The 13,629-nt window shown below is 37.8% G+C and overlaps 1 protein-coding gene across 1 annotated transcript in view; it reads right to left on the bottom strand.

Annotated features, from left to right (window-relative positions):
- The window catches only part of LOC133326568 (uncharacterized), a gene marked incomplete at its 3' end in the record, with an annotated part of 227,183 nt that overhangs the window by 146,908 nt on the left and 66,646 nt on the right, over positions 1-13,629 (bottom strand). The window contains exons 2-5 of the mRNA XM_061535197.1: positions 9,089-9,180; positions 8,091-9,034; positions 7,346-8,012; positions 4,569-7,276 (exon numbers count right to left, since the gene is read on the bottom strand). Coding sequence (XP_061391181.1) covers positions 4,569-7,276; positions 7,346-8,012; positions 8,091-9,034; positions 9,089-9,180 — 4,411 coding nt within the window. The remainder of the gene's footprint in view (positions 1-4,568; positions 7,277-7,345; positions 8,013-8,090; positions 9,035-9,088; positions 9,181-13,629) is intronic.

Here is a 13,629-nt window from a genome sequence, read left to right as displayed (position 1 = left end):
CAAAAGATTTTTATACCCTACACAACTATGTTGTCATTATAGCTTTGTGCAGCCACAAAAGTTTGTAACGCCGCAAAATATTGGTCCTAGACCCACCTTTAAGTATACCGATCGTCATATCTCGTCTAGCCGAGTCGGTCTAGACATGTGTGTCCGTTCGTCTGTCCATTATAATTTGTAAACACGATATAGGCCACAGTTATGGACCAATCTTCACGAAATTTTGCATGTAGGATGGGTTTTGGTAAAGATCGGTTAATATTTAGGTGATGAAATGGACCAAAAACTTTATTTTTTTTCTAATTTTCTGGTCGGTCCAGAGGCCGCAATTATGGACCAAACATCGCGTATTTTTGCATGGAGAAGGGGATCGGGCCAAAGAATAAGCATGACTGTTTTGATAAAGATCGGTCAACATTTAGCGGGTCAAATGGACCCATGCTTTTGTGTAAAAATGACAAAATTTGTATTCTATGGCTTATATATTTACTCCTGAAGGACATAGACCCGAGAAATTCATAACATATCCAAGAGGAGTTGTTGGCCTTTAAATTGATACCAACTATATTGTCGTATTTGCAGCTGTATTCATCACAACACTGTAGGGTGGAAATATATCGCTGATCCCTTTTAAAATTTCCATGAGGTTCCGGTTATGGTCAAGGACAACGCCTATAATTTGCGTTGATGGTCATATAATAATTTTGGGATGGAACTGTGTTTTTTCATTATAAGCAGAATATTACACTGGAGAATTGCTTTTGATGGGCTTTTGTAATTTTTTTTATTTTTTGTGTAAAATGAAAAAATGTTTTCAAATTCCAAATAGATTTCATGGCAAGAAATAGGAGCTATTGAACTCTAATCGGTTAAGAGGGTGCAAATATCGCGAAATATTGCCCATTCTTGGAATAAAGATCTGCAGAAAGTTAGAGTTCCCTGGTAGTTGTGTGGGGTATCCTATGGTCGGCCCCGTCCGACTATACTGCTCCGCTCACTGTTTTTTTTTTTTTTTTTGTATTTTAGGTTTTCAAATTTCACTACCAAAATGAATACTATTTATTGAGGTAGTCCCCATTGAAAATGGACTATGTCGGTCAACGTTAAGGCATGACCCATATATTGATAACGAACCCCCCTGGTTCCATCCAATCAAAACCATTTAATATACGTCCAAGTTTTATGGATTTGAGATATTCCAAAAAGAAATTTGTATTTCTTTTGCGTTGTGGTTATAGGCCACCCTATAATTATCCCGCGATGTAAAGATCAATCGGTTCACCCGAACTTAACTTTCGGTGATGACATGAGCTTTCAACAGAAGTGACTTTATTTGTCATATGAAATGTCAATTAATAAATATTCTCAACATTTCTAGCTATTTTGTAATATCGCATATGGGGTTTTCAAAGGATAAAAAACATGGCGATAGAAACATTTTAATCTAGGTCCACATTTTGATATATAATGGTCCCAAACGATTTAAAGTTTTCAAACGTCATTTTTCTCCCGAAATTACTGTATTATGAAATTTAAGGATATAAAGGATAGCAGATCTCCTTGAGCAATTCAGACTTTGCTACATATAGTCGATTCTGTGCATTGTTTGATTTTGAGCTATGAAATCGTCCACTATAAATCATCCATCGAAACCAAACAGAAAAGAAATTAAAATAAAAATTCAAATATAAAAGTTTGCAAAAATTTGTTTTTAAATTGTATTTTTTATTGGATTTTTTTTCAAAATATTTTTTCTTGTTCTTTTTTTTTGTAAATAAAATTACAACGTAAAACAATAATAATAATAATGATGTGGATTGGTTTTATGTTTTATTTAAAATTAAACTTATAAGTAGTGACAAAAAAAATTAAAGAGATTATTGTTAAAATTGATTTCCTAAAAATTCTTTTTTTCGGATAAAAATCAAATGCTTTTCCAAAGTAAATACAAATATTGCAGAATTCAATTTTGGCAAATTTCCAAAAAATAAAAATAAAATAAAAAATAATAGTTAAATAAAAAAAACAATGACTAAAAACATGACAAAGGCAAATAATGTGACATTTGTCATCATTTATGGGTTAAATGCTTCACTTAAACTACAAATTTTGCTGAAAATATATGGGAAAGAAAGAAATATATATTGAAAATAAAAATATATAATTAAATTAAAAATTTAAAAAAAAATGATTAAATTATAACATATATGTATTAATTATAATATTGGTTATATAGTAATTATTACTAACATAAAATCATTGGCACAAGTTGCAGTCTAAACTTAAATAATATAAAATAATAAAACAAAAGTTAACGAAAAACAAATGAAACAAAAAAGATATATATGATAAACTATATACAAAAAAATTAAAATTAAAATAATATATTTTAGTAAAAAAATATATATGGGTTAATGGCCACAACAATGTTTTGCCAAGCAAATTTTGAAAAAAAATAATTTCAATATCTTAGAAAAAATATTATATTTTAATCAACCTTTCTTTCAAAGCTTTAGAATTTTTAATACAATTTACCAACATTGTTGTGACCTACTTAAAAACTTTTTGTTTAAAAAAAAATATCATTGCACTCAAAAAAAATCAATATTATAAAATATATTTTACACTAAAAACGTTATAACAAAATGTCGTTGTTCCTTTTGTTTTGTATTCATAAGGCAAAATTCAAATTCATTCTCTTTGTGTCTCGGGCTCTCAACATATGCAAGTTTTTTTTTTAGAAAATAACAAAAATAAGTGCACTTTTTTCTAATCCAAACAAATCCAACTATAAAAGTTGTGCTTTCAAAATCATTCATCCAATCAATACAAGGCAATGGCAATAACAATAATAATGCCAATTATAATCAAAAATAGTGTAAAGAGATCATCCGTGTTAATTAGACCCAATGTACAAGCAACAACAATGTGCTCCAACAGTGTCAAACCGTTTACCGCATTGGCACGTTGTTCGCCCAAAATATTCATTTGAGATTCACCTCTTACTTTGCCGCTCGATGAAGGTAAAAGCTCATAATCCAGCGGTTGTTGTCTAGGCTGAGTGGGTTTTTGCTTCTTTTCATTCTTCTTCATGTTTTCATCTTGTTCATCTTCTACTTTTGACTGCAAACTTTGCTGAGCTTTTTCGTAACAATTATGGGCCAAATCTTGTAAGCTAGGAACTTCAAAACCCCCTTTGGGCCTCTCAACATATTGATTGTCTAAGCTGTTATCATCCTGTAATGCTTTTTCCAAATCACAACAATTTGTTACCATCTCTTCAAAGCTTTCTACAGTCTCCAAACTTTTCATATCATCATCTTTAATATTAATTTCGTAGTTAATTTTCTCTTCCATGATGTTCATTTGCAAGAGAGGTGTTTCCATAATAATGCTGCGTTTTCTTTTTGGAGACTTAGTTAAGCTGATGACTTCCAAGTTTTCTTGAACGGTTTCTTTCAAACTTGTGCACACTTCCAACATGGTGGATTCTTCTTCGACAATAGATTCAGTACTTTCACATATTGTTTCATTCAAGGTTTCCTGATCTTCCAAATCTAAATCTTCCCTATTTTCCCCTAACTGATAATCTAAAATACTGCTATCTTTTTGAGTGCCCTCAGAGCTTTTCATTTGATTTTTGGCCTGTAAAGCCTTGACTTCAGCCATTATTTCAGCACTTGCCAATTGTATGCGTTCCTCAAATAAATACATTGCTGCTCTGGGATCACCAAGTTTTTCCCCACTCAAATATTCAAAATCATCTCTTTCCGAACTAGAGCTTTCATATTCCAACTGAGACTCTCTTAAGCTTTCCAGCAATTCTTCTTCGGTTGGCAGGCGTGGAAATTCCTCTTCTGAATCGCTTATTTCTCTTTCACTTACCACATCTTCCCTGTCACTTAATTCCTGTTCTTCTTCCTCTGATTCCCTATCTTCTTCATCCTCCTCCTCGTCTTCCTCTTCCCCCTCAGTTTTTATGGCAATTTCTGTTCTAAAACAATTTCTAATCTCAAACCTGCTATTGAATGAAGAACTTAACTGCAAACTATTAGAACTGACCGCGGTATTACCGCTCAATGGGAAATCTGCCAAACTAACATTTCCTGAATCCGGATTGGAGGAGGTCTCTTCCAATGAACTCAACGAATCGAATTGTGTCAATTGCCCTGTCTCCGCTTGATTCTGATCTACCAAAATATTCACCCGACTGGCGTAGATCCTATTAAAGTTCGGCGACAACTTATAATGCTCCTCATTTTCTTGTGCACGACCTACATCTACATTTTGTTCGGGTATGGTTTCTAATCTAGACGATGACATACTCGAGGAGGATAGCGCCGATGATGTCGCGGGCTGAGGACTATTTGCATTGGTATTAGTTATGGATGATGGTGAAGAACTTGATGATGAGTTATTTAGGGTTAACAAACAACATTCATTCGGATTAGTTTTGGAGCTAGAGCAGCATTCATTAGCGATACATACAACATGGTCATGGGGGGATGCAGCAGTTAGAGCAGTTATTCTGGCTTGTTCGGAATTCTGGGTGGTGGACTCGTTGTTACCTGAGTGTTTCTGTAGTTTCGAAGTGCGCGGCATACGATTGGCGGCGGCCTTGTCTTCAATGCCAAATATCATGGCCAATTCTTCGGAGGAGTTGTACTGCGAGGGCGACGATGAACGGGCCCTCTGCGACGACGAACAGGCCAATGTGGCACTGCAGTTACTGACCGGTGTCAAATTGAGCGGTGGTGGTGAGGGCGAACAGCTGAAATTGCTGGCGGCACTGGTTGTCGTGGTTATATTCGGTGTAGCACTCGTTGTCGATTGTACATCGTAGGATGTGGTGCTGCAAGATTTTATACGATCGGTGCTGGGTGCATGATAATCACTACTGGGTGACTTGATATAATCACTGGACGAATAAGGATTGAATGAGGTAATGCTTGACGAGAAACGGCGACTGGCCGTTGGACTAGAGGATTTGGCCAAACAGTCACTGGAAGATGAAATGGAGGAGGCAGTGGCACTGCAACCTGTCGCCACCACCTTGGCTGTGGGGGCAGTGGTACTGTTGCGTTTCACCATCTCTTGCTGGCGTGCCTGATCTTCACATTCTCTCATGATTTGATCAATGTCCTCAATCGTCGCCTCTTGCGGCTTGCTGGCCACAAAAGCTTTTTGAGAAGTCTCTGTAAGAGTAGAAGTGGACAAATCATTGGGACTCTGAACTTTACTAGTGCTATCATCCAAATTACAGGTTGAGGCCACTGTGATTTCTGGCTGATTGAGATTGTCATAGTCGTGATTGTCGGCCGCCAGATCGCTCAGTTGGCGCATACAACGCCTGGCTATTGCCTCGATTTTATCCGACTGTATGGGATCCAATTTTTTGATTAGCGTTGGTATTACCAATGAAGAGGTAGTGTCTTGTTTGCTTTCCACAGTGCGTGGAGACTGTTGTGGCTGCTGCTTCACCTTTATGGCTTCGTGCACCACAACAGGTGGTTCGGTGGTAACAATGTCTTTCAGTATTTTCTCACACACCTTATTGGCGGCCTCCGATACCTGATCGATTGCCTGGATAAGTTTATCTTCTTTGTGCAGTTTTCTCGGTGCCACGTTGCTATCGTTGGGCACCACTTCTCCGCCATCAGGCAAGGTGTCCAGTAGCATTTTACTACATTTCTTTGCCGCTTGGGATACCTTTTCAATCTCCTTGAGATCCTGTTCGATTTTATCTTCGTGTGAATTTTGTCGCTTCGGTTTCGATTGGGTTATCAAGGCCTCCTTGCGTAACTCTTGCAGCTCCTGGCTCAACTTAATGCTACTCTCTTGAGCATCCTGAGCAATTTTATTGAGAGCTTCTTCCATTTTAGTTGTTTCACCTCCATGTTGGGGTTCAGGTGTGAGAGATTTTCGTGGCATTGGTGTGGGTTTGTGATGGACAACAACAAGAGGTTTCTTTTCCTCCGATGGTGCAGTGCTCAGTTTCTGTGGCAATTGGCAAATGGCTCCACCCTGGCTGGGATGGCGGAAAGGTATGTGGGCCTTCTTGGTATTTTGTTGTTCCTTCTCCTGTTCCTTTAGATTTTGCAATAGCTTCAGAGTAGATGGTATATCATCCGTCTCCTGGGTTTTCTTGTGTAAATCGGACATACTACCCGAACGATCAATGCTCTTTGTCAACTCCATGTAGGAATACAAATCACCACCCGAAGGCTTGGCAGCGTCTCTTTGTATGAGAGCATAAATGTTGGCCGATTGGGTACGAGTTGCACGATTTTTCTTTGGCAGCACACTGTTGGGATACTGGAATCTCTCCTTTGGTTGTACGGGATCTTTGCGCAAAGCTCTCACAGCCAAATCATCTTTTATTACATCCGGAGCCTTGGTATCTTTCTTTAAATACTCCTTCTGTTGATTAGGTTTCACGTGCAAATAATCTGTCTGAGGAGCTGGTACAATTGGTCCAATGGGTATGCCAAAGGGTGGCTGCTTTTCCACGGTCTTATGTTGCAGATTGGCCAGCTTAATATTGCGATATGCCACATCATCTCGTATGGGATCGGGTTCTCCAGTGGGAGAATCGTCGTCATCATCGTATTCATCGGCATGGGCCAGGGCATATTTCTCGAAATCATTGGGTGTGGGTACACGATCTTTTTTCGTCGCCGTTGTCGCTGCCACGGTAGTCGTTGTCGTTTCTGTGGCCTCTGGTTCTGTCAAGCCCAATGAACGATAAATGGCCTCCAATTCATTTATGGCCTCCTCCAAATTGGCCGGCTTCTTTCGTGGAAAACTCAACTGTGGTATATTGGGCAGACCAACCAATTTCCGTTGCGGTGGCTGTGGAGCATTTTGATGCTGTTCCTTACGTTCATTGACGTATTCCTCATATTTATTCGGAGCGACACTCATTTCTCCCGAACGCCTGTGATAATGATCCGGCATCGAGTGGGACTTGGGCATATCCTTGTTGCGTATCTCAACGTAGTTGCTGCTACTATCCTGGGCAGGTTTAATGCGCAGACTAGCGCAGACAACACCATCCACTTCATCTTGATCATGAGTTGGTTGTGGATGAGGAGATGCGGCTCTGGGTTGAGGAGGTGTCTTTGTCTTATTCGGTTTATATACCTCCGAATACATTGGCATGGGATACGCTCTCATCTCTGAAACTCTAGAGGATGAAACAGATCTGGGTTTCATTTGCATGCCACTATCTATGGCAGATCGTTGCATATCCCGACCTCTTGGAGCTGGAGTGGGTGTAACGGCATTCTGGGAAGTGCCGTCCAGGCGTTTCCAAAAATCGGTGGCATTTACTTTGGTCGGTGATGTGGGCAGACCACTCTTGGTGGTGCGCAATATACCCGAGGACGGTGGCTGCTGCTGTGGTTCTTCAACATCATCGCCATAACAAGATGACTTGTTGGTCGGTTCCAGCATATGTATGGGTTTGCGGGAACGTGGTGTGGCATCGGCAACATAGTGGAAATCAATACCATTTGGCAGAGACTTCTTGCCGGGATGGGCATCACGATCCGCACGGGTAATGAAACGACGATTTTGTGGTTGAACCCCAGAGCTGACAGGATTTGCTAAAATATTCAGTGAGCGTATGGATTGGTATTGGGGTTGATGTTGGGCCCAGATTTTATCATCTGAAACACAGCGACCACCAAGACCGGTGGCCGGAAGTACCGGTACTCCGGTTTGATCAAAAGCATATGAAATTGGTCTTAAGTCGCTGGAACTTCCGTCCTGCATGTGACCACTGCTAACGTTCACTCGGCGTAGAGGGTCTCGTGGTGGCGGTGGTGGTGGTAGGGGTTTGCTTTGCATTCTACCATTGACATTTTGCAAGTGGATGTGACTGTCATAGCTGATGCTACGCTTGGCTTCATTTACCGAATTTTGTAAATTTTTAGATGCCTGCTGTTGTTGCGAACGTTGCTGTTGTTGTAATTGTTGAGGATTCCATTGTACATATGGAGCCATATGTTCTAGGCTGCTGGTATTACGCAGCTTAGCGATTGAAGCATTATCTACCGAGGATCGAGACTGAGGTTCGGGATGCTGACGAGCGGTATTAGGAGCCTGATATATTGACAGAGGTACAGGTTGAGTTTTCCACCTCTGAGTGGGCTGTTGGGCAAACATAACCGGAACCTGGCCATGACTAACTTCACCATCGCGTGATAAACGTTTGTAGTAACGTTCATTGCGGGCAGCCCTACTCTTACGACTCATACCCGAACCATTGTGTCCCTGACCACCACTGTGAATGCTTTCATCGCTGCGATATTTTGAAAAGGTGGAGGAATTTAGGGATATCAGTTCCTCCTCACTCGAAGAGCCGGCTATTATTTGGGGACTGTGTCCCGCAGCCTTGGATGAAGAACGTTGTTTGGCCCGTGATGCCCGACGATCCAGAGAATGTGCCGATTTGCTCAGCAATTGTTGTTGCGTTTGTGGTGCATGTGACAGGTACTGTTGAGAATGATGCAGACGCTGTGTCTGATTTTGATAGAATGGTTCCTGGGAACCCATTGGTGACACAGTTTCAACGGGCAAAAAGAATTCATTGTCTATGTGTCCCAATGCCACAGGTGAGGTGACAGTCGATGATGAGTTACCCGATATGGGACTGACTACAACATGATCGAATCCACTAGTTCTACTGTTACGATTACCCGCTGATGTAGATGTTTTGGACTTGGATTTTTTATTAGGCGTTGAGGTGGCCGCCGAACTCGAGCGTGGATATTTATGAGTTGGAGAAAATCCTGCCTTACGATCATCTTCCGATGAGGATTCTGATTCGATTTCTTTTTTATTTCGACGAAAGAAACGACCGAAGGACCATTTTTTCGAAGTGCTGTTATTGTTGCTGGCATTCGATAGCTGGGAGCCATTCAGTGAGGGATCTTTTTTACTGCTCATGTGAAAACGATCCATGTCGCTTTCAATGATTTGTATTTCGTCAATATCGTCGACGTCGTATTGCTGCTGTTGTGGATAGAAATTATTTTGTTGTTGTGGTTTTTGTTGTTGATATGCTGTTTGGTGTTCTTGTGGCTGGTGGTGGTGATGTAGTTCGTTGATGTTTTCATTTGAAAGTTGTATTTCCTTTGGCAGAGGCAATTGTGGTCGCCAGGATGATTGGACAGTCTGTAAGAGAGAAGATGAAGGGGAGACAGAAAGGAAATAATTAGATATGATAATATCATTTTTTATTAAGTTCTTATAATGAAAAAGTATATTTAAAATTTCTTAATGAATTTCCCGAAAATAAAATAAAGTCCAGAGACTTGTAGGTAGTTTTATTTGAGTTATATATACCTATTTTTTGTTTTTTTTTTTCTCCACATAAATAATAAAATAATTAAAAACATATTAACACCTTGCTCTACCACAACCTTGCCTTATCATATTATATTGTATGTTTATCTCAGTGTTTATATTGTAATATATTAAAATTATATCTTGACGCATTATGACCGTCATGCTTACGCACTACTTATCAAGTGACCAGCTAGTTTCGTTTTGCTGGTGTGTATGTATATTTGTCATCACCTAATTAGTTTTGACTTAATTAATATTGAATGTCAAAACAAAACATAAACACAACTATGAGAAAAGTCCATTCACCGTGCAAGAACGAACATTTAATTATTTAAATCAAGAAGAGAGCTAGAGAGAGAGTATTGGGATTTTTTTTAATTTTCCCATGAATGTCGGCCATAGAATTTATTATCGCATAAATTCCTCGATTAGCGAGTTATCAACAATGGAATTAATTGAAAAAAAAAATGGCAAATGATGTCAGAGTCAAGGCCTTCAAACTATGTACCCAATATTATGACCGCCAGTTTTACGAGATAAAGTCATTTTTGGGAGTATTTTCCATTATCCTGAGCAGGTTCAATACGCAGACTAGCATACACACTGTCCCATCTATTTCATCTCGCTCCTGATTTGGTTGTGGATGGATCCTGACTGATGAGATGTCTTTGTAATATTCGGTGTATATATCTCCGAAAACATTGACATGGGTTAACTCTCATCTCCGAAACTATAGAGGAGGATACAGATTTGGCTTCCATTTGAATGCCATTATCTACGGCATTTTAACAATTTCGGAAATTATTAACTTCTTGTAATATTTATCTAATTCCACGAAATATATTCCTTATTAACGAAAATGATACGATACATCTTAAAAGGATTCGACCTCCGAATGCATTGGCATCTGAAACTTTAGATGATGAATCCGATCTGGGTTTCTTTTGAATGCCATTATCAACGGTATTGTAATAATTTCTGAAATTATAACATTTTGAAATATTTGGTTGGTAAAAAAGAAATCGATTAGTCCGGTCGTCGAAAATGTCCATAAAATCGGAGAAATGATTGAGGTTGTTAGCAGTCGTCATAAAGCTGAATTCAAAAAGAAGCTCGGTGTTTGGGTGCCACACCAATTAACAGAAAAAATAGGATGGTTCGAATTTCCATCTGCAAAGTCTTGATCTTTGACCTTTAAACGGAATGATATAGACCCATTTGTTGAACGGATGTTGACTGGAAATGAGTAATGGATTACATACGATAGCCCTGTGCGAAAACGATCGTGGTTAAAGAGCGGTGAAGCACCTCAAACGGTGGCCAAACCAGGACTAATGGCCAGGAAGGTTCTGCTATGCGTTTGGTGGGTCTGGAAGGGGATTATTTATTATGAGTTGATTCCATATGGCCAAACGCTAAATTCTAATCTCTACTGTCATCAACTGAACTGTTTGAAGAGAGTAATTGACTAGGAAGGATTGTGAAAATCGACTACTAGAATTTTTTGCAAATAGAGAGCAGGACTTCTATGAGAGTGACATTATGAAGTAACCTATAAATTGGCAACAAATCAGACAGAATGGATTTTTTTCCCCAACCAAATATTTAAAATTTAGAACTATGTTCGTAAAGTTTTTAAAATTTTCAGAGAAGGAGAGTTCTGAAACAGTAGCGGTAGATTTTTTAAACAATATTTAGCATTGCTATAATCTAAAATGTTAATATATATATTTTATGAATCTACTAGACCTAAAAGTGTATATTTGGTAAAGCTTAATTTTGATGGTCTGCAACAAAAATTGTTACTCTTTTGATAATATTGAATATTAATATTATTTAAAAAATATACAAAAAAATGCTCTCAAATGAAAATCATAGAATATTCAATAACAATTGTTGTTTGATCGCTCTCAGCATGCGTAATATTTATTAAAAAAATAAAAACACTTTCCACCTCTCCTCCTGGGACCCTCATTCAAAAGAAATACCATACAGATTTTCAAACAAAGTTTTTTTGTTTCTATTTTTTTTTTTCAAGTTCACTAACCACACTCTAACTAGCAAACATATATTCTAGTTTTGTGTTTTTTTATGTGTAAACAAATACTGATTTTCGTTAGTAGAATGAACAGAAAGATTTCTTCTGTATATGATTAACATGAGACGCGGCTGCTGCTGGGCCCAGGGTATTGAGATTTTGTTTATCAATGTGAATTACCGGAAAAAAATAAAAATTACGCAGCGACAGACACAAGACATATGGCGTAAAGAAAACCAAACATCTCTATGTATGAGGTTAGTTGGTTTTTTTTCGATTTCATTTTCATTCTTATCTCACATACGAGAAAAAAAGCTGTAGCTGTTATTGCCATTTGTTATCTGTCTTGGCTGCTATTTATGTTTGCAAATAGTAACAAAAATACTCTGTTGCCAATATTATTTCTTTTATCAATTATTACTATTGACAAAATTTCTACTTGGAGTGTGGTATTGTTGGTTAATATGGTTTTTTTATAAATTGTAATCAAAATATTTGTTAATAAGTCGATTTTATCGAAAATAAAGTTGAAATGCATAGAACAATGCAAATAAATCTATGTTTAATTGGCTTATTTTCAGAGTAGATTTTTTGTCAAAAAATCCAGAAAATTAAGTCTAATTTCTGTATATATTCGAAAATAATATCATATCGAAACTTTGGATACCCTCCACAACAGATATACTGATAGTTACGTGAAATGAAAATATAGGGAACACATCAAAATATGGACATATAACGACAATTCTACCAATCGATTTTTGTAAACCATAATGTACACCAAATACAAATTTCAGCAATTTTTAAAGATGATTTTTCATAAAATCTCAAAAGGTCAAAACGCATTTTTTGATGGATATTGTGTATAAAATCCACAAAATACTGCAATTAAAGCTCAAAGTTTATATCACAATATCTTCCTTTACCCAACTTTATAAATCCGGTAGGTATTTTTATATAGGGTCTAGGCCTGAATAAGGGTTATTCTCCAACCTGACGTCCTAGATTTGTATCTACATATTCTCCGAAAGTGGAATGATTACAACAGATGGCTAAATCGACTAAATCGTGGTAGAATTCCATACTTTGTGGGGTCTAAACTGACAATTTCGAGTAAAGAATATCCCCCATACTAGGGTAGAATGCGGGTATACGGATATAATCCAAAACGCGATAAAAATCAGTTAACTATTTATACCCTACACAACTATGTTGTCAAGGTATTATAGCTTTGTGCAGCCCCAAAAGATTGTAACGCCGCGAAATATTGGTCCTAGACCCACCTCTAAGTATACCGATCGTCGTATCTCCACTAGCTGAGACGATCTAGACATGTGTGAACGTCCGTCTGTCCATTATAATTTGTAAACACGATACAGACCACAGTTATGGACCAATCTTCACGAAATTTTGCATGTATGGTGGGTTTTGGCCAATGAAGACCCCTATCGTTTTTGGAAAAAAACCGGTTTATATTTAGGGGATAAAATGGACCAAAAACTTTATTTTTTTCTGATTTTCTGGTCGCTCTAGACGCCACAATAATGGTCCAAACATCGTGAATTTTTACATGGAGAAGGGGATCGGGCCAAAGAATAAACATGCCTTTTGTGATAAAGATCGGTCAATATTTAGCGGATCAAATGGACCCTGACTTTTGTGTGAAAAATGACAAAATTTGTATTCTATAACGTATATAATTACTCCTGAAGGACATAGACCCAAGAAATTGATAGTATATCAAAGATACCAGTTACATTGTCTTATGTACTCGGATGTGGGAGTTACACGTAAATATTTACGGGTGCTTACGTGTTCAGATATTATTTAGTACCCATTACCAAACTGGAGGGCGGAAATATAGCGCTGATCGCTTTGACAAATGTTGCCCAAGCTCAGAATATAGAACCACGAAAATTTGATTTTCCTGTATGTTGTGTAGGGTATCATATGGTCGGCCCCGTCCGACTATACTGCTCCGCTCACTGGTATAATATACAAAAGAGAGTTATACGAGGACTGCCCCTAAATCGTGGCGGATATAAATAATTTTTTAAAGGGTGATTTCAAGGTTTATTCGAAAGGTTAACAGGGAGGCGGATTCGTAGTCTTCATTCACTGTCAAATTTATTATTTGAAGAATAAATAAAGAAAAAATCTTTTATTCGAACCAAAATATATATATATATATATATATATATATGCACATTACTATCATTACGTTTTCCTGAAAGATA

Source organism: Musca vetustissima, unplaced genomic scaffold (assembly GCF_032173495.1).
Source record: "Musca vetustissima isolate MV318-11 ecotype Yass unplaced genomic scaffold, APGP_CSIRO_Mvet_v1 utg10137, whole genome shotgun sequence".
In the NCBI taxonomy this organism is placed as follows: Eukaryota; Metazoa; Arthropoda; class Insecta; order Diptera; family Muscidae; genus Musca; species Musca vetustissima.
This window is presented reverse-complemented; position numbering and strand designations above follow the sequence as displayed.